General features: G+C 48.4%; 1 protein-coding gene across 1 annotated transcript in view; it reads left to right on the forward strand.

The window, feature by feature from the left end:
• Positions 1-22,065, forward strand: part of LOC120842799 (retinal dehydrogenase 2) — a 36,603-nt gene extending 14,538 nt beyond the window's left edge. The window contains exons 4-12 of the mRNA XM_040213977.3: positions 1,634-1,760; positions 4,901-4,962; positions 11,811-12,053; positions 14,129-14,231; positions 14,796-14,986; positions 17,465-17,787; positions 20,628-20,702; positions 21,328-21,367; positions 21,903-22,065. Of these exons, the coding sequence (XP_040069911.1) occupies positions 1,634-1,760; positions 4,901-4,962; positions 11,811-12,053; positions 14,129-14,231; positions 14,796-14,986; positions 17,465-17,787; positions 20,628-20,702; positions 21,328-21,367; positions 21,903-21,932 (1,194 nt within the window). The 3' untranslated portion in view covers positions 21,933-22,065. The remainder of the gene's footprint in view (positions 1-1,633; positions 1,761-4,900; positions 4,963-11,810; positions 12,054-14,128; positions 14,232-14,795; positions 14,987-17,464; positions 17,788-20,627; positions 20,703-21,327; positions 21,368-21,902) is intronic.
• The last annotated feature ends 945 nt before the right edge of the window (positions 22,066-23,010 follow it).

Raw genomic sequence — 23,010 nt, forward strand, 5'->3', positions numbered from 1 at the left:
CACACATACATGATCGTTTGATGTACTGAAGTTTGTCGGACAATCTGGACGACGAACTGCGGGCAGTAACAAAGTAAATAAATGAAATAGCACCACTGGGTGCCTCATTGTTGCGCTGACTGCAGGATAGCTTGATTTTACGAGGAAAAGAGGGATCATATAGTCCCCTGAAGCCCAAGAACCGTAAAAGGGGGAGTTTTCACAGCTCTTCACATATCGCGAGTCTTGAGCACAGCTAGTTCCTTGCTGATTGCAAAGAAGCCGGTACCTAGTAACCAAGCACAAAATCAAACAGCCTCTTTCGTAATACAAAACACGTGGTTAAAAACCTTCATTGACGTTTTAGCGTAACTGGCTGGAAAATAGGCCTATAACATAGCCCGTGTTCCCACACGCATCACTTCTGAAGCGTGGCTGGGTCATGGACGAAAATTTGGTCTCCTGTTTGGGAGTCAAAAAGGGCCTTGTCTCGAGGGCGGCATCCAACTCTATATATGGCGTCCGGAACGCGTCTCCGACGGGTGTGTTTAACGCGTCCCCAAAAGTGGTCTGCGATTTCCGCCTGATGGCGTCACGCTATACTTCGTTTCAGCTGCGGTCCGAGCGCTGCCGATGTTATGAGCCAAAGGGCCAATCAAACACCGCAGAAAGCGCACCGTCATGGCGTGCTCTCTGCGTTTGATAGGACTAGCCGGCGGAGGAGCGCGCACAGAGAGACGGCGAATAGCGGCTGGTCCTATCATCTGCAGAGAGCACGCCATGACGTTGTGACTCTTTCACTGTTTGATTGGCCCTTCGGTTCATTACATCGGCCGCACTCGGATCGAAGCTAAAACGAAGTATATACACACTGGCCTGGCCGTGGCGCAGCAGTGGAGTGTAATGCGACAGGCGCCTGTACTGCTGAGGATCGCATGCCAGCCTGACTGTCCAATGAACCTTCGGCAGCCGCAACGACAGCGTCACTCACCGTTCGGTCGTACGCCTTGCCGGAAATTTTACGACTAGCCGCCAGGATCGCGACAAACGACATGATACGACGTGGACGACGCCTGTGACGTCATTTTTCTTTCCACTTGAGGCCAACATTTGATGCATGGACGATATGGCACCCCTTGCAGACGAGTTCCAGTTAGCATAATAACGAACAAAACTCGCAGACAAAGCATAGTATAGACGATTGCAAGCTGGGCGACTGGCCGCCGCCATGTCTCTGCTCGAGCAGGCACGCCCGTGCGATTACGAGCTTGCAAAGCTACGTTCACTCGCGCGTTGCACGCGCTTGCACGCATGGGGCACCACTTGTGGCGCCATGCTTGCAATTGTCTATACCAACTTTTGTACAAGCTATCATCATCAACTAGACACAGAGAAACATCATTGTGAAAAAAAGAAAATGTACATCACCAGGAGCTTCTCCTAGTCCTGGAAGCCTCAGAGTGGCGGCCGATGTCTGGCTGAGTGTCTTAGTTTCTTTAGTGTCCCGACCAAGCGAACTGGAAGGACACGTATATGTAGACGATAAACTCGGCAGTTAGCGATTTTTGCGCCGCGTCCCTTTTTACGCGAGAGTGAAATCTCGGTTGGCCAAGTGCACGCTTTCATGATTCTTTGTGTGGCTGTTACTGCGCAGAGTTTGGAGACGCTGGAAAACGGGAAGCCGTACAAGTGCGCGCAGGAGGACGTGGACGACGCCAGAGAAGCCCTCAAGTACTACGCCGCCTACGCCGACAAGGTGTACGGAAAGACGATCCCCGTAGGTAAGTGACACGTTGGCTGAAGCGCACTGGAGGCCCTGGTTTGGTTTCGTCCTCCTAGCAAGCTTCTCTTTGGATTTGAATGACCCCGTGGATTGCGTGGACTTTGTTGCCACCTGGAGCCGATCACACGCGAACAAAGCGACTGCTCGCATTTCGTGATGAAGGCTTGGCAGGGTCGTATGACCGGGACATGTTTTTTATCCTCTTCGAAGAAGCACACGTTGCCACATGCACATCAGATGACAAACTTAAAGGGGCCATGAAACGAATTTTGGGCTGGGAAAAAAGATTTTAAATTGGGACTTTACTAATCGCATATCGTTTAGTGGGTCAAACGAAAAGGGGGTAGAAAGTCAAAAGCCTGCTTTTCGGTGCTAAAATTTGAAAATACAGCGGACTATTCCTTACCTCCTTTTTTTAAAGCTCTCAGCCTTTTCACTGCGATTCATCCGCGGTGCCTAAGCACGTCAGCCGAGCCCAGCTCACGCATTGGACACGAGAACTGCGTCACTCGCACGTATGTGTTCGTCAACAATCAATCCCTCGACGAATATTTGGATTCGCATTCGTGGCCAATGAGTGCCCTGACGGAACTTATCGTCACTTGCGAATGACAAGTACTATGGTGTGCTTAAAAAGCACGGTGGAAGCTTGGAATCATCGCACCGGTGCCTAAGCGTTTCGCGACGACATGATTTCTCAATTCGCCTTTGAGTTGAGGATTTAAGCTAAGGAGGAAGGAGTAGCAAAATCGTCTCATGGATCTTTAAAGGGATACTGAACCGAAATTTCGAGCTCACAAAACAAAGCCGGGCGGATAGGTGGGAAGCTGCAAAACCAAAAATATCACTCATACGGCGATATATCTAACGGATCGCCGTATTTTTTTGGAAAAGAAGTGCGCGATTGAACCCGGCCGACGAGGCCGACGAGACAATGCACGTCACGATTCCCATTCTCTCTCCTCCTCGCTACGTCCCGTCAAGCTGGTGAATCGAAGCGAGGAGGAGAGAAGCGAGGCCGCTTCCCCTCAATCTCAAATTCTTGTGGAGTACAATGACGACAAAGGCCCCGCTTGATCGCGCCCTTCCTTTCCAAAAGTACGGCCACCCGTTTGAGATATCGATGTTGAGTGATGTTTTAGGTTCGGTAGCGTCCCGTTCAACACTTCTGCAGCCTTACTTTGCGAAATCCAAATTTTGGTTCAGTATCCCTTTAAGAACTGCGACACCAAAAAACAAAAACAACATTAACAACAACAACAACTGAACGGGATACGCGATTTTCAGCCTCGCCATTTGCCGATATCTTCAAGTGCGTGTGTGTGTGTGTGTGTGTGGAGGGGGGGGGGGGGGGAGGGGGGCTCTCCTTCTCTTTTTCGTTCGTCACCACTACATCAGAGTGGCGCTCCTTTTGTGCGGGCTCCTTCGTCCCTAACAATTCGGAAGGAGCCGCGGCGCGAAAAAATGGTGTCGCTTCACTCAACTGCTGACGTATCTTTCGGGAAGGTAAGCTTAGCTCTTGCATGAAGTGTCCGTGGGAGTTAACCAAGTGACACGTTCGATTTATTTGTACCAGTCTACGTCCGCGCAAAATGTGTAGCGGTGTACAGAAACTTGCGTGACGGCCTACTTCCTGCAGGTGTTTCATGATCGGCTGCGCTCGTAAATCCGCTGAGGTGGTGTTCATTGAGTAATGCACGAGGTGTAGTAAGTTCCCAAACTTCTTTCTTTGCGACCCTAGACGGTATACAGGAGACGCATTGACGTAAGATCTGCGGCCATTTTGATAGTTTTGGTGCTGAGAGCATACTTTATGCGGCATACATTGCGAACCACGGAATTCGTTTCTCTTGGCAGGAACAAGTAGGAACGACCACAAGCACAATGCGATGACGTCACGTGCAATTCCCATGCATCCATTGGCCTGGCATATGGCGTGCTTTACAATTTGAGTTCGTGTCCTCCACAGACTTGTACGCTATACCATTGGAACATAATCATGCTAACTCTAAATAGTATCCCTAAGTAGTGCTTCTAGAGAATGTTTAAACTTTGTGAGCGTTCGTTGCTTTGGCAGTAGAGTGAGATCATCACCAAATTAATCAGAATTTCTGAAAATAAAGAATCCACCACGAGCGCTTTTTTTTTTTACAGCGGAGCTGTTAAGGGCTAGTTTCCCCAGAATTGTGTCCCCCGCAAAGAAATGAAGACACCGAACTCTGGACACCTACCGCCATCTATGAGCGACGGTGACAAGCCACGTATCTGGTTGGCGCCGTCGCTCATAGATGGCGGCAGCCTTTCCACTCTGTCTTGCCGCTCTGGCTTGCATTAAGTTCTATTGTACAGCTCCACTGGTCTTCCTTCTTCATCAGAGTGGAAAGGCGGAAAGTTTTTTTATTATAGAAAAGTTTGTAAGTTTTCTTTTAGTTTAGATGCTCTAGAAATTTGTATAAAGTTGAAATAATGCAGGTATTTTCGGCTACTATTCTTCAGTATTCCAACCAAACACGTTCTGACCAGAAGAAATTACAATGGTAATAGATGACCATTTTCGGACGGGCTGTGTGTACGACTGGCTACGACAGCAGTACAAAGGCACGTTCAGACTTGCGACTCGTTCGGACTTTTCGCCTTAAAACCTCTTACCGAGAAAACAGACTGGCGTCAGCTATCGGGCAGCCGCGCTGAACACTTGGCAGTCTCGTATATTTCCCTCTTTTTTCTTTTATCATTCTTTCTTTCTTGGCCTGGCATGTTATAACGACCATTTCTCGTAGGTAGTACGTACGTACATTTGTTCTCGCAAATACCGCAGAACCTTCGCTCTAGTCAAATGTAGTTCCAGCATCACCGCGCAGATGGCGCCAGAGTGTCAGTGTGTTTTCTCGTAAGAGATTTTAAAGGGTTTTAAGGCACACGGTTCCAAGGAGTCGTAAGTGTGTGAACAGGCTTTAAAAGGCTAGAATATGCTATTCCCAGTACTTCTAACACTGTCGTTTTTCGGAACCTTCGATACTGCAGCTTCGCACCACTTCTTCCTGATAAGAGTGAAACACAGTTTTCTTTTGTGCTAGACAGAACGCGATAGACTTCTTTTGCATTCGCTTCATTTCATCGCTTCTTCATGATTTACAGATGGGGACTACTTTACCTACACCCGCTTGGAACCCGTGGGCGTCTGTGGTCTCATCATTCCGGTACCTTTTGCATCACTTTCTTGTCTATTTCGTGTCAACATAATAAAATCGAAGATAGGGAAACAAAAAGAGACGTAGACAACCCTCAGTCACCGCGAAAGACGCGTGGTCGCTATCTCTCTTATCTATGAGATTTCGTGTTTTCGGAGTTTATTTTTTGCCAAATTTGGAGGGTCCTTTTCAGAGTTTATTCTGCGCCAAAAATTCAGAGCTTATCGGAGTTTATTTTTCTCGGATTCCCAAATCTCCAAAAATCGGAGCTTAATTTTGCAATGTTTTTTTATTATAAAAGTATCCAGGTGTAAACGTGTACTATTTAAAAAAAAAGGCGCTTGTTTGGCGCCGGTTGGAGACAGAGAAGGTATTAATATCATCAGTGTCAGTGGACCTAATAACCGCGTGCAAGAACGCTGACACTCCATCACCGCCGCCATCCCAAAGTCCAACGGCGATTGAAGCCACGATGCCCGGATTCACACGAGCTTATGGCGAGCCATCTTCGCCAGTTACAAGAAACCGTCAGTGCAGACGGGGCACCCAAAACCGTGAGCTCCGAGCACCGATGCTGGAATTCAACACGTCATATTGCCGCTTTCGTCACCGACGCGGTTACCCGCGCGCTTCACCAGCCCACAGCTGCACCGACCCACTTCGTCCCTCCTCTTTTCGGAGCCTTCAGCGGGCTCCAGCTGGGGTACCAGCCTCCTCCATCCCCCCTCCCCCCCTTCTGCCCAGGACACCCAGCCCCCAATCGGCTCCTCCCAGCCCCCGAACCCCTTCACAGGGGCTCCCCCAAAGCCTTGAACGCAACCGGCAGCTGCCGATCTCGCCACCAAGACCAACACAACAAGCTCTCTTCGGGACACCAAGTCAGTTCCCCAAGCAGTACCTCCCGCACCACTCCCCATGATCCCCACCCCCGTCTCTATCGACGCCCCCTACGCCGGGACGCAGCGACAGGGTGTGTTCACCCTCACCGTCTTGCCGGCGCGGAGGGACCTCGCCGAGGCCTTTCAACACGTACAACCAACGAGTAGGCAGGCATCCCACCTCTCCAAAAGGAACATTACAGAGCTGCAGCTCCTTGAGCACTATGTGGAAGCGTGGGACTGTAAATGCACCACCCTCTCCCCCCGCGCCAAGTTGTGGAGTTTTGATAGAGTCAGGTTGCTCTTCCATGTTGCACTAAATGGCTGGCCTTTGGCCTTCGAGGAGTACGGTGACCCCAGTGCTAGTTACCTCCTAGGCCATCCTCAAGTCCGGTCCAGCCGCTCAAGACGACCTAACTTCCCACACAAAAGCGTTACTTCACCCAGAACCATCCACACTCGCAGCCAGACCAGCCCCAACAAGGGAGGCGGCCGCGTTTCCAAGAAAAAGTAAGTTAGCCGACCACTTTACACCCCTCCCCGAGACCTTCAGCATCCCACACGAGTGCGTGCCCCTTTTGTCGGAATTAGAGCTAGGCCACCCAGGGTGTGCCTCGGGTGCTGCAGCTGATACTCTCGGACCCCAGACCCCAGTGGGTTATTGTGAACGGTGTTCTGACCGTCGTCATGCTCTAATATGCCAGTAGACATAGTACGACAGGCGATGGACGCAGTTGGCATCCTGCCACCGGCACCCTCCACATCTACAGGCACCCCCTCCGGACTACAAGGTACTCCCCCAGAAAGACTACATACATGCGATGACACACAAAGCGAGAAACTTGAAGAAGAGGACACTCCAGTAGTGGCGGCAGACAGTATGCTCAGATGGTTGAACAGGAATCCGGCGCCACCTATGCCCCTGGATCAACAACCAACGGACGATACAGGCGACGACCAGATAGACGAGGACGACAGCCATCAAGCTGCTGAGCGACCGTTTGAGCCTTCTTACCACCCCGTCCGACAAAGTTGACCCCCCCCCCCCCTCCCCCCCTCTTCCCCTTTCACATCTAGCTCCAAGTGGACTAGGCAAAATTTGGCCGGTCGTTGGGATATTTTCCTCCAGACAATCCTGCAAATCTGGTTTTCTTGTGCAACAAGCCTCCTTCATTAACAACACTCCGCGCCATCTGAACCAGCTTCCACAGCTGCGAACGGCCATGGCGTCGATGCTCAGCTCCGGAACCACCGAGAAGACCAACCGTGCAGCATACCTCAACCCGATCTAGCTGGTGCCCAAGTCCAGAAGCGCTTCGTGCTTAACTGTAAGCATTTGACGAAGCATTTAAAATCACCAGCATTCCAACTTCCTCCACTTCCAGTGGCGCTACAAAGAACCCCCTCCCTAAGAACTCCTTTTTTAGTACGAAAATACACCTGCAGGAGTCCTTTTATCGTTTCAAGTTACACCCAGTCACCTACAGGCTCACAAACTTCCGCCTAGATGACGAGTACTACCAGTAGATCGTGATGCCTTTTGGCATAAGACCAGCCCCCTTCGTCATGCAAATCATTGGCTAATCCATAATAAACCTGAGACGAAGGAAAAATAAAAAAACGGACAGTACAACGAAGTCTCTATAGAGACTTCGTTGTACTGTCCGTTTTTTTATTTTTCCTTCGTCTCAGGTTTATTATGGATACCATTCACCAGCTCGCCTGTGTTTTTTACCTTTCTTCACTAATCATTGGCTAATGTCATTTCCCAACACGCACGTGAACACGGACTCTGGTGTTTGAGTCATTTGGATAATTTTTTATTTGGGAATCAAGACGCTGCTGTCCTCGCGGCAACAAGCTCCTCCATCGTCCAAGAACGTCTCGACTGCGGCTTTCGAATAAACCTCAAGAACAGTGACCTCCAGCCCTGCCAAGACATAACCTTTCTTGGCTTCACCCTCGACGGCACCAACGAGACCAACGAGGCACACCAACCAGAGGGTAAGTGCTTCAAATTCCCCAATCCATGAAAACATGTCAACGAATAGCTGGTCACTCAGCCTTCTACTTTAGTGTGTACCAGGGCCACTACCACGCATTAACGATTATGCTTAGAGCGGCGAACACTGGGCAACCCGTTCCTCCAGACTGAATCCAGCTTTTCGAGAAAGTATGGAAAGCACTCCTCACAAAGTGCCGTGGACAATTCGTGAACCCATCCATCAACTTGCCAGTGATGCAAATAACTCAGTCATTGGAGTCTGTCTACCCTAAGGCAACGTGGCCATAATCTCGAGTCAACCCCCAGGTACCTGCCTACGAGAATTCCTGGCACTCACTCTCGCCGCCATCCCTGCCCCACCCTGCACCAGCATCCTTTGTCAAAATGCCGCACCAGTGCACGCCGTCAACACCGGACATGGCCGTGCGTTTCCTTCAGTTCTCGCCCTAGCGGCAACTCTTTTGTTTGCGAATAAAAAACTCCGGACCCCGATGGACGCCCACCGACTGGTACCGCGCTTACGGACCCTGTCGGTACTTTTCTGGCACAAATTCCTGTGTGCCGGTAGGGTTCGTAACCAGGGGGCCGATGCCTTTATAATGCTTACTCCTCCGTGGGCGAAAGAAACAAGGAATGCCTGAGAGTGACGAAAGAAATAAGGAATGCCTGAGAGTGAGGTCGTAAAATTTTCGTTCCGTCAACTCGGCAGCCTTTTCGGTAGCCTATTACCAGTTGTAACTTTCAAAGACCTACCATAAGAAGCTTTAAAATCTACAGGCGACGTCCGAGCAGTCGCCAGTGGGAAGCGACTGGTAAGGGTGGTTTTTTTAGACCTTAAACAAGAAACCTGGATCCACGTTCGAACTTCAACAGCAGTGCATTGAAAGCGCCGCAACCAACATCACGGATTAAGTATCGACAAACCACATCACTCCTGGACAACACAGCATGCCGAACGACTCAACACATGATGGTCAAGACACCGCGTCAAGATTCTGGACGTCCGAGTCAGTAGCGAATTCATCCGAGTCCGGGGCCGAAAATATGGAAGAAAGCAGCATCAAAAACGATGAGGGGAACAAGGCACAATCACGTAAGCGCCCACAAAAAGCGCTGTCTGACTCTGTTTCGAATTCGGGACCAGTTCGAAAACAGCCAGACGTTTGTGAAGAACTCACAGTAATCTTTGCCGCTACGAAGCCTGTCCAAAAGATAGCAGCTTTAAACAGCTTGAGACTTTCCAACGAGAAGCTTTGTCCATAGTGTATCCTTCAGATCCGCCTCAACGAGCGCCTCAACGTCGTCGCCGTTGACGTGCTAAACAGACAAACATCAAGAACGCTGCTGAGATACTTTGTGGTGTCCATACTTTGTGGTGTCTTTGTCAGGGCCTTTCAATCCTTTGACGTCCCACATCGATCGGGGCCATCACAAATGTCGATGCCGAATTGTCAGATCCTGAAATACTAGAAAACCTGCGATCAAATGGTCGCATAGCCAGGGTACGTCGTCTTGGGGTGACAGGCGTCGTAAAACTGACATTCAACAGTTCCCCTTTGCTACGTTTCGTGGTGCTAGGACGAGTACGACACCAAGTAACGGAAATCAAGCCCCGTCCAGTTCAGTGTCGCAACTGTGGTGGTTTCGGACACTTTGCAGTCTCATGCGCTCGCGCTTTCGCATGCTCTCGTTGTACAGAGCCGCGTCCTATAACTAACATTACGAGCAACACCAAATGCAAGTCCACAGTGATTGAGTGCGTCAACTGTGGAGAAGCACACGAGGCTACATCTCTAGCCTGTTTAAAATGGAGAGAAGAGCAGAATGTCATCACGTATGCAAAGAGAAACGCCGTTGACTACCGGTCTGCCAGAATTATTGTAAAAGAGACTTCGGGAGCCATAAAAGAAAACATTCAGAATGTGGTCGCCAACAAGGCGTCCAAGGAGAGTGGAGAAGCCCCAGTGCAGGACATGCAAGCCTCAGTCCTTGGCGATAAGGGATTAAGCTATGCCGCAGCACTCAAGACCCGCCCTCAAAACCACATAATAACAACTCTGCAACGGCGTCTAGTAAAGCAGAGCACGGTGTCACCATTCCCACGAGCACTGAAAAGTCGACGTGCGACGGAGCATCCGTTAATGCATCTGAACACTCATCCGGTTTCAGCAATATTTAACAGACTCCAACGGCTGATTCTTCACAAAGATCACCCTGGAAAGCTCAGGAGAAGCTTACGGCGAGCTGGATAAAATTAGTCAGAATGGCAGCAGAAATCGCATACGCTTATCTCGATGGAATTGATGCCCCGTGGGCACACATCCTTTACGGTTTCATTCAAGCAGCGTTCCGACTGCAGAATACGGCATAATGCTTCAACCCAACCGCGACCCGAAGAGACGCACCCGAACACCTTAAGCGGTTCCTGCTGGGGACGTGACGACAAGGATTATCAGGTACGAACGACAAATGTGATGGTTTTCGAAGCAACCACAATGGAAGCTTGGAATCGAGGCCTTCTTAAGCAAACGCGGTCAGAATTGACTGTCTGACATCACTCCTAATTTCATCGATGTAAGCAGAACTAACCCTGCTAAGGACGTAACGTCCGCGATTGGTCAGGTTTGACCAATCATGGAAGGCCAACCACAGCAACGATTTTGACTGGATCAAGCGGAATCGAGACAAGCACCGCCCGTCGGTCAAACTTTGTCCTGCCAGGAACAGGATTCGTGCGCTCTGATAGACGTAAAAAAAAGAAAAAGCACAGCCAAGATTTTGCGACGGAGAGGCACCGGACGTGAGGCACGCGGCGCGATACGGAGCACGATCAGGCTAGGGTGTCTCGAAACAATTAAATCGCAGCACGTGGGAGGGCTCACAGCACGTGGGAGGGCTGACTGCTGTAATCTGTGGGGAATGCTCCGCGAATGGCGCAAAGTCGGCCGGTGACCGAAGTTCCTTCCGCGCCACTGTGGACCCTGACGCATCGTGAGACAGACCTCATCCGATACCCGTAAAATATGCCATTGAAGCTCTCACTACCCGCAGCTGCACCAAATGTTACGACGATGTGCGACCGGCAGCAGATGAAGAAACGTATTAAGTCGATGAAATAAAAATATTTTATAGAAGACGGACCTTGCACGCGGAGCCTAGCGCGTCGTCCTCTTTGTTACAATATGTTTAAAACACCCCCCCCCCCCCCCAAAAAAAAAAAAAAGAAAAAAAAGAAAAGAAAAGCGTTTGCGTTGCGACTTTGAGCATAGTGAATAATCACGCTCAGTGCTAAGGAGCAGACAGTTTATAGACGCTTTGCAGCAACCGTGTATGGGCCTTCAGTTTTTTTTTTTGTTTTGTTTACATCGCTTCATCATTGCCACAGCGGGACAGGTTATTGCCATTTTAGACTACACTGTGCCTTCTGCTTAGCGTTGGCCTTTATGGAAGCTCGTCGACGCCCGCTTTAGTGGCTTGGTGTCTAGGTAAGACGAACGAAGGTCAGCAATGGCGGCTGTAATCTGGCGCGTCAACTATTTTGTGCTCCATTGTCGAGGCTAGCGTAGCTTCCACAGTGTTACAGCCTTTCACTGCTGCGAAAGCACGTGACTTTCTCAACGTCGACAGAGTTTGTGCACTGTGGAAGCTATGGTAGCTTTGGCAACATAGCGCATAATGGTTAACGATGACGTTCTCGCGATGCATGTCGGCAGGGGTGGCGTAATCAAACTGGCTGGTGAGATTGGTTCGACTATAAAATTTTCAGTGTGTATCGCAGAAAAGTAAAGTTCCTGTTGCCACGGAGATTCTGAAACCTAGATAATAATAATAATAATGATAACAACAAAAACAACAACAACAATGCCTTATTTGCATCGTGCCGAAGAAGAACCAATAGGTCATAAAAAGCGAAGCCTTCAGAAGGCAGTAAAGGCGCCCCGTGACTTCGACTCGGATTGCATCTTGGTCCGCAGTGGAACTTCCCGTTGCCATCGATCATGATAAAGTTGGCTCCCGCTCTGGCGGCTGGCTGCGTGTGCGTGCTGAAACCTGCTGAACAGACGCCATTGACGGCCCTGTACCTGGGAAAGCTCATTAGGGAGGCCGACATCCCCCCGGGGGTCGTCAACATTGTGCCAGGGTACGGACCAACGGCTGGGGCGGCCATTGCTGAGCATCCGGACATCAGCAAAGTGGCCTTTACAGGATCCACCGAGGTGCGTTCTTCTCCCACCATTCAACGTGGTTGTGCTGAAAATGTCAACATTGGAGTAAACAAAAAAGAAAATGAAAGACGTTTACAATTCTTTGTAGTGCTAAATTAGAGCGCAGCATTTGAAGTGGAGGATGGTAGGGTACGGAGGGTAGGGTACGCCTCTCCTCCCCCTCCCCTCCTCCTGGCCTCCCATTTAGGGGGAAATGTTCGCTCAATTCCCCGTTTAATTTAGCGGGGAAATTGACGTCGCGTTACCTCAACACCAATTCACCTTTCCCGCTAAATTTAGCGGGGAAACTGTGATGCCCCATAATGCAACGCACGGTAACGCCGACGCCGACGCCGCTTAACCCGGAAATGGGCGCCCAAGAGCTGCTCTCTACAAAAATTGACAGCCACCTTTAATTTTGTAGTCCTATTATGAATGGAATGTGATATTTAAGGAGCGATCGTTTAGATTTGCTTAGGAGACACCAACTCGCTCAGATCAACCAAGTTGCGGGAGAGGACTACATTGTCACGAACCTCAAGCCCGCCAACCGTCGTTTGAAGCATCATTAAAAGGCTGAACTTCTATCCTTCTTCGGAGACTCCAGGAGACGATTCTTTGGGGACAGCCAGAGTTGCGCGTCTGTTTTCGACGTGCCGCAGCGCCGCTATCCGACGATATCCGATCACGTGAGGAGTAAAATCTAAGTGCCGTGCAGGAAAGCCACTGATACGACCGGGTCCGCGGAACCCCATTCGAGAACCACTGCCCTAGGGAATGAAAGTGAACAAGGAAGCGAAGGACCTGTCCTTCAGATGGTCATTTATGGTCCCGAAGGGGAATAAAATTGCGGGGCAAATTGCCCTGCAGTTGTGTTGGTACGTGAAACCTGCCAACACAACTGTGAAACGTTCTTGGTTAGGCGCTAGCAACCTCCAGGCATTTCTTCTCGAGCTGTACCGCCAGGCCTCTCCACTCCTCTCCACCCATTCACTCATTGACCCTTTGACCTTCCCCGTCGGGTCCGCCTCTGTCCAGAATATGGGGAATGACGGGTAGCGGGTAAACTGAATTTATGTATGAGTCACATGGTATGAAGTCGTGTGACGACATTTTCCCCGCTAACTTTAGCGGGAAAACTGAATTTGCGTTGAGGTCACGTGACGTAGATTCTTTTCGCTAAATCTAGCGGGGAAACTCAATTTGAGTATAAGTCACGTGACGCGAAGACACGTGACGTCATTTCCCCCTCTGAATTTAGCGGGGAAACTAAACTGGTGTTGAGGTCACGTGACGCCAATATTCCCGCTAAATCTAGCGGGGAGACTGAATTTGCGTATAGGTCATGTGACATCAATTTTTACGTTAAATTTAGCGGGGAAACTGAATTGGTGTGTAGTTCACGTGACGTAATGTGACGTCACAGGTCACGGCCTCACGAATTGCGGCTTCGCGAAATTTGGAGCAAATAGCCAAAGAACAAAAGAAGAGTGGAGAAAAAGTAATAAGGGAAAAAGAAAAGGAAAAAAAAAAGAATAAGATAATGGCATTAAACGGGTTGCGGAACTTTTGGGTTGACTAAGAGTTGTTTAAGTATTGCTGTTGTGTGGTAACATAATACTATTTTAAGTGTCAAGACCAATCTGAGCGTGAAGACACCGGTTTTCAAACACTAGGGCGCCGTGTTGTTTGAAGACCGGTGGCTTCGCTGCATTTTCATAGCAGTTAAGCATTTTTCTTTTTTTACTTTTTCCTCAGGCAAGTTCACTCTTTGCAAATTTTATAGAAAAATGCGCCACCTGTGGGCAACGCTGCGCAAAACAAGAGCGCGATAGGTTAGGAAACCGATTTTTGCGGTTGATTTAAAGAGCCTAGCCGCTATTTGAGACACCCTGTAGAACGAAAACATAAACAATAAACATTGCTGTCAATTTAATTGTTTCTTTGCCACCGTAAGTACAACTATCGAGACATAAACGTTAAACACGTAGTTCATTTTATTTACGATGAAACATTAACTTTTAAGAGAAGATGAAAAACATAGTTTTATGAATACTCAAAGTTTGGTGGCATTCTTTGTGGCGCAGGTTGGCAGGCTCGTCCAGATGGCCGCTGGCAAGTCGAACACGAAGAGGGTAACATTGGAGATGGGTGGCAAGTGCCCCCTGGTGGTTTTTCCAGATGCCGATTGTGAGTTATCGGTTCTGCTAAAGTATGCCTAACTGGTGGATACTTCCGTCAAGCAACACAATTTGTCTTCAATCTAACCGCACAGAGAGACCTCGTTACTCATTACTCCTCCTTAAAAAAACATGAAATTCCTACCACATTTCTTGGAGTATAACGGGGACGGTTCTATAATAAGAACCCTCAGTTATTGGAGTCTGACCAAATAGACCAAAGTACAACAGAACGTTTTTGACGTCGACATAATTCATGTTAAAATCACTCTTTCCTTCCTTTCCTTCTCAATCAGGTACTTGACTGTATAAAACTTGGATACAATACAATAGGATTGCAATTTTTTATTTATTTGGAAAATATAGCAATGCGCAGCATTACTTCCTTTCTACGATCGCACACCATATGTCCAAATTACGATGTAGTGTACTAGACTCTTGAAAAAACGTAGGGCTATAGTAGTTCGTTCTGGGTTCCATCAGTTTTTTTTATTACACGCGGGAGCGTGCATCGGTACACTGAGCTTTGCAGTTGAGGTTACTGCCTGAGATTAAAGAGTAGTGGCCCATGCAGTGGACGAAGCGGCATCTATCGCTGACGAGGGGCTGTTCTTCAACATGGGCCAGTGCTGCGTGGCAACCAGCCGCCTCTACGTGCACGAGGACATCTACGACAAGTTTCTGGCCAGATCTAAAAAGCTAGCCGAGAAGAGGAGAGCATTGGTCGGGGACCCCTTCGATGAGGGGACTCAGCACGGACCGCAGGTGAAGTGAGATTATTCTGACGAACTAGCTCAAGTAAGGTAGCACATCTTGCAGGATGAACTTGAAATGAATCCTGAAGAGTCTCAGAGTTTCAGTCGCTACTGTGATTTAATTTAGTTATTAGTTGATCGCGGGAAAAACTGAGCTGACAGCATCGGGAGCATGCCCTTGATATTGGCACTGGGTGCTACCGAACGCGGAACGGAGTGTGTCCTCATTGTGGTGAGTTAAAAGGGAAAGTATGACCGAGGGCAGGGCCTTGGGCGGTCCCATGTTACGTGCCTCATTGGACAATATTACCATGGCATCATTTGTAAGCGGACAGCAGCGCCATTGCGGCAAACACCAGTTTATTATTTCTAAAGTGGGTTCTGAATAAAATGGCAGAGGCAAAAATATAAAAATACGTATAAATGGCCGTGTTAACATTTACGGCTAAGGAAAACGGCAAAGAACAATTAATTTTTTTTCGAAAGTTGGCTCTAAATAAATCAGGAGAGGCAAAAATACAATAATAGTAATATAATAATAATAATCATAACAGTTTATTATCTATTACACGTAATAATAAAGCAAAAAAAAAAAAAAACCGCGCTACGCTGTTTGGTTGCTGGTCGTGTTCCAATTTGCGGCTGAAGAATACCTCTACAGAGCGTGATAAAATGCTGAATCGGCACATTTTAACGCGAAAGCATTAACTATCCCATGGAGTGGAGCCGGCGGCGTCTGTAACCACGAAAAAAACGTGAAAGGAATTTTTATTCTTCCATCGGCTAAGCGAAACGTCTTCTAGATAGCCATTGGCTGCGGCCACTTCACGAGACCGCGTGCTCGGCCGCCTCTCTAGTGTCAGGATTTGCCGGAGTGGGGAGGGGGCTGCGGCCGCTTCATGAGAGCACGCGCTTGGCCTCCGCTCTCGTGTCAGGCTTTGCCGGAGGGGGTAGGAGGCTGCGGCCGCTTCACGAGAACGCGCGCTCGGCCGCCGCTCTCGTGCCAGGCGTTTTCGGAATTGGGGGGGGGGGGGGGGGGGGGTGCCGCGGCCGCTTCTACTCCTCTCGGTGCCGAAGAACATGGCGGCGCCTGAGGCATCAATATCGTAGGCGGCCGCAATTTTGGTAGTACGAAACGTGGCCCTCCATGCCAGTACATCGCAGACAAACTAAGGGAGCGGAAGAACGACATTCATACTTTCGTATTCACAACTCGTAAGAAGTGCTTGGCTGTCCTCGGAATATTTGATGTCATTTTCTGCTTTTCTGGCCCAGAAGTGAACGTTGGCTCTGCTTCCGGCATACCGATTATTATGCACTTTAGATTCCGGGAATGGTAGGAGCGCTCTCGCCCATGCGATCGCCACACCATCCCCCTCTAGCCCTCCATGTTCTCATATTGGACTCTACCCGATTTATCGTAACATTTGTCGGTGTCTACTTTGGAATGAAAAGAAGAATAGTCCACATAACGGACGCTAAGAAGGAGCGGAATGTTTACAAAAGCTAGGAAGTTTCAAGACACCTGTTTCTTATTTTCGCTCTGGTATGCACCATACAATACTCTGCAATGTGCTCAAGACATATCTATAGTATTGTACTTGAAAGCAAGCTTGTTCATGCAAACCTTATCATACTCTGATTAGCGCTAAAAACAAAACAAAAAAAGGTATTTGTTTTAAAACCACGAGGAAAAAAATGAATGACGTTCACAACTTCCTGTAACGCCGATTTAGAGCGCGGCACTTGAGGAGGAGGAGGGAAAAGTACTGATTGGGGAGGGTATGACCCTCCTCCTCATCCGTACCCTCTCCTCCTCCCCTCCTTCTTCATGCCCGAAACGCGCGTCTTCATGCGACGTTTCGGCGCGGTGCCGAAACGTCACAGTGACGTTCCGTCACGAGTGACGTTTCGGCACCGCGCGGTTACGCCGACGCCGACGGCGACGCCGCTCAAGCTGGGAACAGGCGCCTAAGAGCTTCGCTCTAAAATGAAAGACGTTTTCAAATTTCTGTAATGCGAAACTAGAGCGCAGCTCTTGAGGAGGAGGAAAGGAGGGTGCGGAGGGGAGGGTATGCCCCTCCTGCTCCTCCTTACCATCTCCTCCTCCTCCTCCGCTCCTACCTCTCCCTTCCTCCTCTCCCTCGTACTATGCATTACGGGACGTTTTTTCTGCTAAATCTAGCGGGGAAAATTTTCCGTTAAATTTAGCGGAAAATTTTTCCCGCTAAATTTGGAGGGGAGATTTTCCCGCTAAATTTAGCAGGGCCAATTCCCCCTCTTAATTTAGTGGGAAAACTTCCCGGCTAAATTTTGCGGGGAAACGTCCCATAATGCAACGCGCGTGGTTACGCCGACGCCGACGTCGCTCGACCCGCAAACAGGCGCCTAAGAGCTGCGCTCTAAAATAAACAGGCTCCAGAGACCGCGGGTTTAATCGGTACTTTGTTCTCACTCAGGAACATTCATCCCTTGTGTTTTATCCCAGATCGATGAGATGCAGTTCAACAAGATCATGGAACTCATCGAGTCTGGCAAGAAGGAGGGTGCCAGGCTTCTGGTCGGAGGAAACCGCGTCGGAAACGACGGTTACTTCATCGAACCAACGGTGTTCGCAGACGTCACCGAGGACATGCGTATCGCCAAGGAGGAGGTCTGTGGCCCCGTCTTGTCGATCCTCAAGTTCAAAACTCTGGAGGAGGCACTGGAGAAAGCAAACAACTCCATGTACGGCCTAGCAGCAGGCGTTCTCACCAAGGACATCGATAGAGCTATGGCTTTCGCTTCTGGTGTTCAAGCTGGAACCGTGTGGTAAGGAAACGCGATGTTTTCATGTCTAAAAATGTCCGAATGTTGGATCAGGCCAACTGAGTTTTCTATTGACGGCTCTTCGCGAGACCAGCTTCATCCAATTATACCATGCAAACACGTGCACCTTTAACTGAAGATAAGTGTGACTGAGGTCAGAGCGAACCATGCTTAACGGCGTCCGGCGGTCATGTAAGCCGTAGTTACGCTTACGTATCGTTAGCGGTTGCCGCCAAATATACCTTATAGATACAGGGACACCCTTAACCACATTTAAGTCTGGCCTCAGCCACACTTGGCTGCGGTTAAAGCAGGGGTCACACTGCTTATACATCATACAAGTGTCCGTCTGCATGCGGATTCGGACGCGAATCGCCGCGAGATCCGTGGTTTGAATTCCGCAAGGCAATAGAGAGTTTTAGTACAGTGGCTTAAAGGGGGTCGTGTGGTTATCGCGTAGCCGCCACCATGCATCGGGAACGGCCACTCCTTGGAAGACGATGTAGGTGGCGCTTCTATCCGCAGCTCCGTTGGGTGCCTCAATCGGCCGGCAGATAGAGGCACCCTAACACGCTTCATAACTAATATAAATACATCAAAAACGATTATTTCTTTCCAGTGAACCTCCAACGACATGATTTGTGTTTGAAGGTGAATAAAAAATGTGAAACTAGCAGACGACAGTGTAGTCGACAGCTGCGAATCGGCCGGAGCTGGCCGGAGCCAAGCTGACCAAGCGGCCAAGCCGGAGCCATAGCCGGAACGACGGTGCTGCAAGCGCCAGCGCCGCCCGCGGCCGTCTTCGAACGCTGTGCCGCTTCTCCGGTTTCGTTCGTTACACCACCCCCTTTAAGCCACTGTAGTTTCAGAGTGTGGGGCCCCAAAGCTTAGTGGCTCGAAAGAAATAGGGCCTCACCACTGCGCTTGCGCAAAACCGAAACTCCGTTTGGGATTTCAAATTGGCGCTTGCCCCCCCCCCCCCCCCCCCCCACGTAAAATTCGAGAAATAGCGTGAGGCCCCTATTTGCTTGGGGCCGGGCTGCGTCGGCAAACATGGCGGCAGCCTTTCCGCTCGCTTCGGAGCAAATTCGTCATGGTCGCTGCAGTATTAGCCAATTTTATTGCCAATGAATGGTGCAACCTGCTTTGGCTCTGCTTTGTCTCGCTCAAGTTACAAAAGATGAGCGGTGGGCTCGCCCCATTTTAAAGATCGTCCCTGATTCTGGCCGTCCCTAAGTCTAAAGAGACGCTGTAACTGTTGACATGGCAACGTATTACTACTCCGTGGCTCCGAGTGGATTTCATTCGTGGCACGATACCTGCCGCTTGAAAACAAGTATTTCAAGGCTTCGAAGTCGCTCCAGCTCAGATCTAAATAGAGCAGCTGCTCGCAGAGTATGCTTGCTGGCGTTGGTCTCAGTTTCGGCATAGTTGAAGGCCTAAATCTTCGGCGACAGACGGTCAAAGCGCACACGAACGCCCAAAAAATCTGAGAACGAGCGCCATATTAGAGCGCTACATATTGGATCGTTTCGGCTGAATACAGCCAACAATATTTATACTTATTTTAGATTGTTTCTTGTTTTAGCCGGCTTGACTGGGATTTAACTTAACTATTATTTGTAAACAAAAAGTACTTGCTAACCGCACATGTTTTACGTTTATTAATAATTTATCTTTTTTGATTATTACGCTCGTTAGCCGAATTGTCGCTGCAAACGGGAAACGTAAGCGCGCTTCGCTGCGTTGCTAAACCCCTATTCTATAAGCCGTAGACGCCAACCTTGTTGCGTTTGGGTCCCCCGATTCCTTACCCAAACGTTGGGGACCCCTATTCTAAAACTCTCTAATGTGTTGAAGGAGAAACTTGGCGCGCGTCATTCGAACCACGGACATTGCGGTGACTCGGGGTTGCAGACTGTCTTTTGTCTGATGTATGAGCAGTGTGCCCCGAGGGTGCCCATGATGCGAAGGTGTATCACAGAGAAAAGCTGCTACCGTGGTCTGGTTATTGGGCACCGTGATACTTACGAAGGAGTACGCACTAGTGAGAATTGAAAGGCTGCTGTAAAAAAGTTCCAGTGGGATGGAAAACGCTTAATATGGGCGTTAAACAAAGCAGAAAACACTTTTCCCACTATGAATTAATAGGGAGTTTTAGTAGATCGTTTTCAAAGGCCCGCTACCACTACGAGCGCACGCTGCAGAGCATGCATCGAAGTGGCAGCGCGAGCTCCCGCTACGATTAGCGTGTCCTGAAAACACGATTTACTAAAACTCTCTAATCATAATTGAAGCACTTAAATTGGCATTATTCTCGTTTTCTAGAAAGCACGAACGGAGCGGTTTCTCAATTTACATACAATTACGAACTCGCCACTACTTCATTTCTATGTTCTGATGTCATCGGCTATAGTCCTCTCATTTTCTTTCTAAAATTAAAATTGGGTTGTGTGTGTGTGTGTGTGTTTATACAGCCTAGAACTTGGTCTGCCTCAATGGGCGATGAGTCTCCCAGCTGTAGATGAGCAATTTAGCCAGCGCAGTACAACCACTAGCCTGGGGTCTTTAACGTGCACCGCGCAGTAGTGATACACGACCGCACGCCGGTACGAGGCTCATCCAGATCGAAACGGGCAGGGGGTGGGGCTCGAACGCAGGATCCCTGGGTTCTGCAGCGCGAGCTTTCGCTCCACTTGCTCCGAGCTGGTGTGCGCTAGACCTCTCGGCCACCGATCCCCCCATTTTCTTTCTAGCGCCAAATACTCACTGCGTTGCCATGCAATTCTTGAGATATTTTGTAATTGATTCGTTTTATTTTACAATTTTAATTTACTTAATAGGATCAACACCTCCCTGGCGTGCAGCGTGCAGGCTCCTTTTGGAGGATTCAAGATGTCTGGCCTTGGTCGTGAAATGTGAGCGTCCCAGTAGCATTGTTCCTTTCGATGTGCGCACTGAAGTGAATAATCCGAATCGCCACGTTCTGTTCTGAACGATAATTTTGTTTACTGCGAAGCCCTGTTATGTGCTAGGATATAAAAAAAAAATGCGTCCATGGATGTTAACAAAAAAACAACAACAACAACAAAAAAACGCCTGTTTAAACGGCGCTTCTTCGTTTCGATTGGTCGTGGCAAGTATAAACAAAGAGAGGGGGCAACCTGCGTGAGTCAGCCTTCCTTGGCATTATTAGATAGTGAGGTCCTGATGCCTTGTTATCGTCTACGGTCACCGACTTCTCTCAGCTAAGAGTGCGCTGTGACGAGGCTGAGGGCCGAACACGCCTATCTAACCTTCTTTTCTTTCGCTTCCGCGATGCTTGTAAAGACACTTGAACTCAATCGGAAAAAAACTGTCCTCGAGGTGTGCCTCGAACAAAGCCTTTTAAACAATGAAGTCACTTACGTGTCTTCATTGCAATCATGTGGAAATCGTATAGCCGTCGTATACTTATTGTAAAGATAACAGCTTCGCTGGTCCTCCATTTTCACGTAAAGTGGATTGGGCTCTACAATTTCTTGAGCTGTCCTAAACTTGCAGGGGAGAAGAAGGACTGATGAACTACCTCGAAGTCAAGACGGTGAGTGCATCGCTTTTTACTGTTAGCAATCGGCTATGCACGCTGTACTCAAAATAAGACCAAACAGAGGGGCAAAAAAAAAAAAAATCTAAATTGTTATCTGCATGTACGCTTACATAATTTATGTTCGGATGTGCCTTAATTTCGCGTTCTTGCTTTTTTGCACATTATGTGCCAAAATGGCACGATGACCAATAAAGTATTAATCTTAGTACTGTAAATTTAACAATAAATTCTACTTAGAAAAAAAACAAGAAAACAAACAGACACAGAAAATAACATCAAGCCTAAAACAAATTGAAGTTTATATGTGTTTACTGCTAGTCGATGTCAGCCTAAGAAATAAAGGGTGTGGCCCATATTTTTGTCGCTACTTGCTTCATGGTTTGTTCCTCGGCGTTCTTAGTGGCTAATGCTGCCTTCTCATTGGCGTAGGAGCGATAATAAGGCTCACCATGCCCCGATTTTTAAGATACCTCAGCGACTGTGCAAGAGTCAAGGACAAGTTTCTCACGGTTTTCATTTCTCCACGCAGATCACTTTGAAAACCTCGCAGAAGAAATGACGAACCGGTAAATTTCAGTGTTGACTTTCAGGCTACTTTTCCCACTGTCCTAATTTCCGCTGATTTATACTCGAGGATCGTTGGTTAGTTTTTCTCTTTGTAGGGAGGAATGAAATAAAGTGGTTTGTCACTACCTTGTCGTAGATCGCCCTGTGAACAGTTGTGATTGTGATACTTTCTGTAAATAATATGAATGAGCCCCCCTGTGAGCTCTGGTACACTCACTGCTTCGTGACGCCGTAAAAGTCTACGCCTGTCTCAGAAGTAAGTATAGCTGTGTGGTGTGTATGTTTATGCGGCCTGAAGTTAGTGAGCCCCAGTGGGTGCCATGTGTCTTCACTGTAGATGAGAAATTGAGCCAGCGCAGTACGACTGCTACTCCGTTTTCCCTTATGCTGTGCCGCAGCGAAGGCTAGAAGCGCGAGCTCAGAGCGTTGGCAGCTGCCCTTAAGGCCACGGTCCCACTGAATGTGGCAGTTTAGGTACTTTTTGGCAGGTCATTATTCATCTCCTTTTAAATACCGTTTTGTGGGATTGATGTCATTCGAAAGGCAATGCAATCCTCTTTCATTTGATATTATGTATGTGTCGGTTTTTACTGTTCATGCGCGTTTGTAGCGTTGCGAATATGATGGCGCGGACCCTCACTTGCTCCGCTAGTTCATGTTTTATGAACGAGCCATTAAAGATAGCACGGTTCGAATATAGCAGTTTTGTTAAGATGATGTCGGAGCAGAATGTAACGATACACTTTTTTGGTATTTGCACTAGTTTGTTTTTTTCATCCCTCCAAATATTGCCCTAAAATTGACATTTTTCAGCACAAATATGTTTTTAATGACAAACGCTAGGGCAATCAAATTAACTACAGATGTAGTGCTTATAATTGGTAATATGCAGAAAAAAAATTAATGTTGTGTAAAATATTTTTGTTTAGATATTTTATATCAAACGTAGCACTTTTTTGTGCTTCGAGTCATGGTACTTCAAATGCCGCTGAGGAAATAATTAAACTATGATAAAATCTTTGATAACATTTAGAGCTACAGTGGTTGCCCAAGAGGTGGACGACGGCTTT

Source organism: Ixodes scapularis, unplaced genomic scaffold (assembly GCF_016920785.2).
Source record: "Ixodes scapularis isolate PalLabHiFi unplaced genomic scaffold, ASM1692078v2 PGA_scaffold1__304_contigs__length_218370807, whole genome shotgun sequence".
NCBI classification, from domain to species: Eukaryota; Metazoa; Arthropoda; class Arachnida; order Ixodida; family Ixodidae; genus Ixodes; species Ixodes scapularis.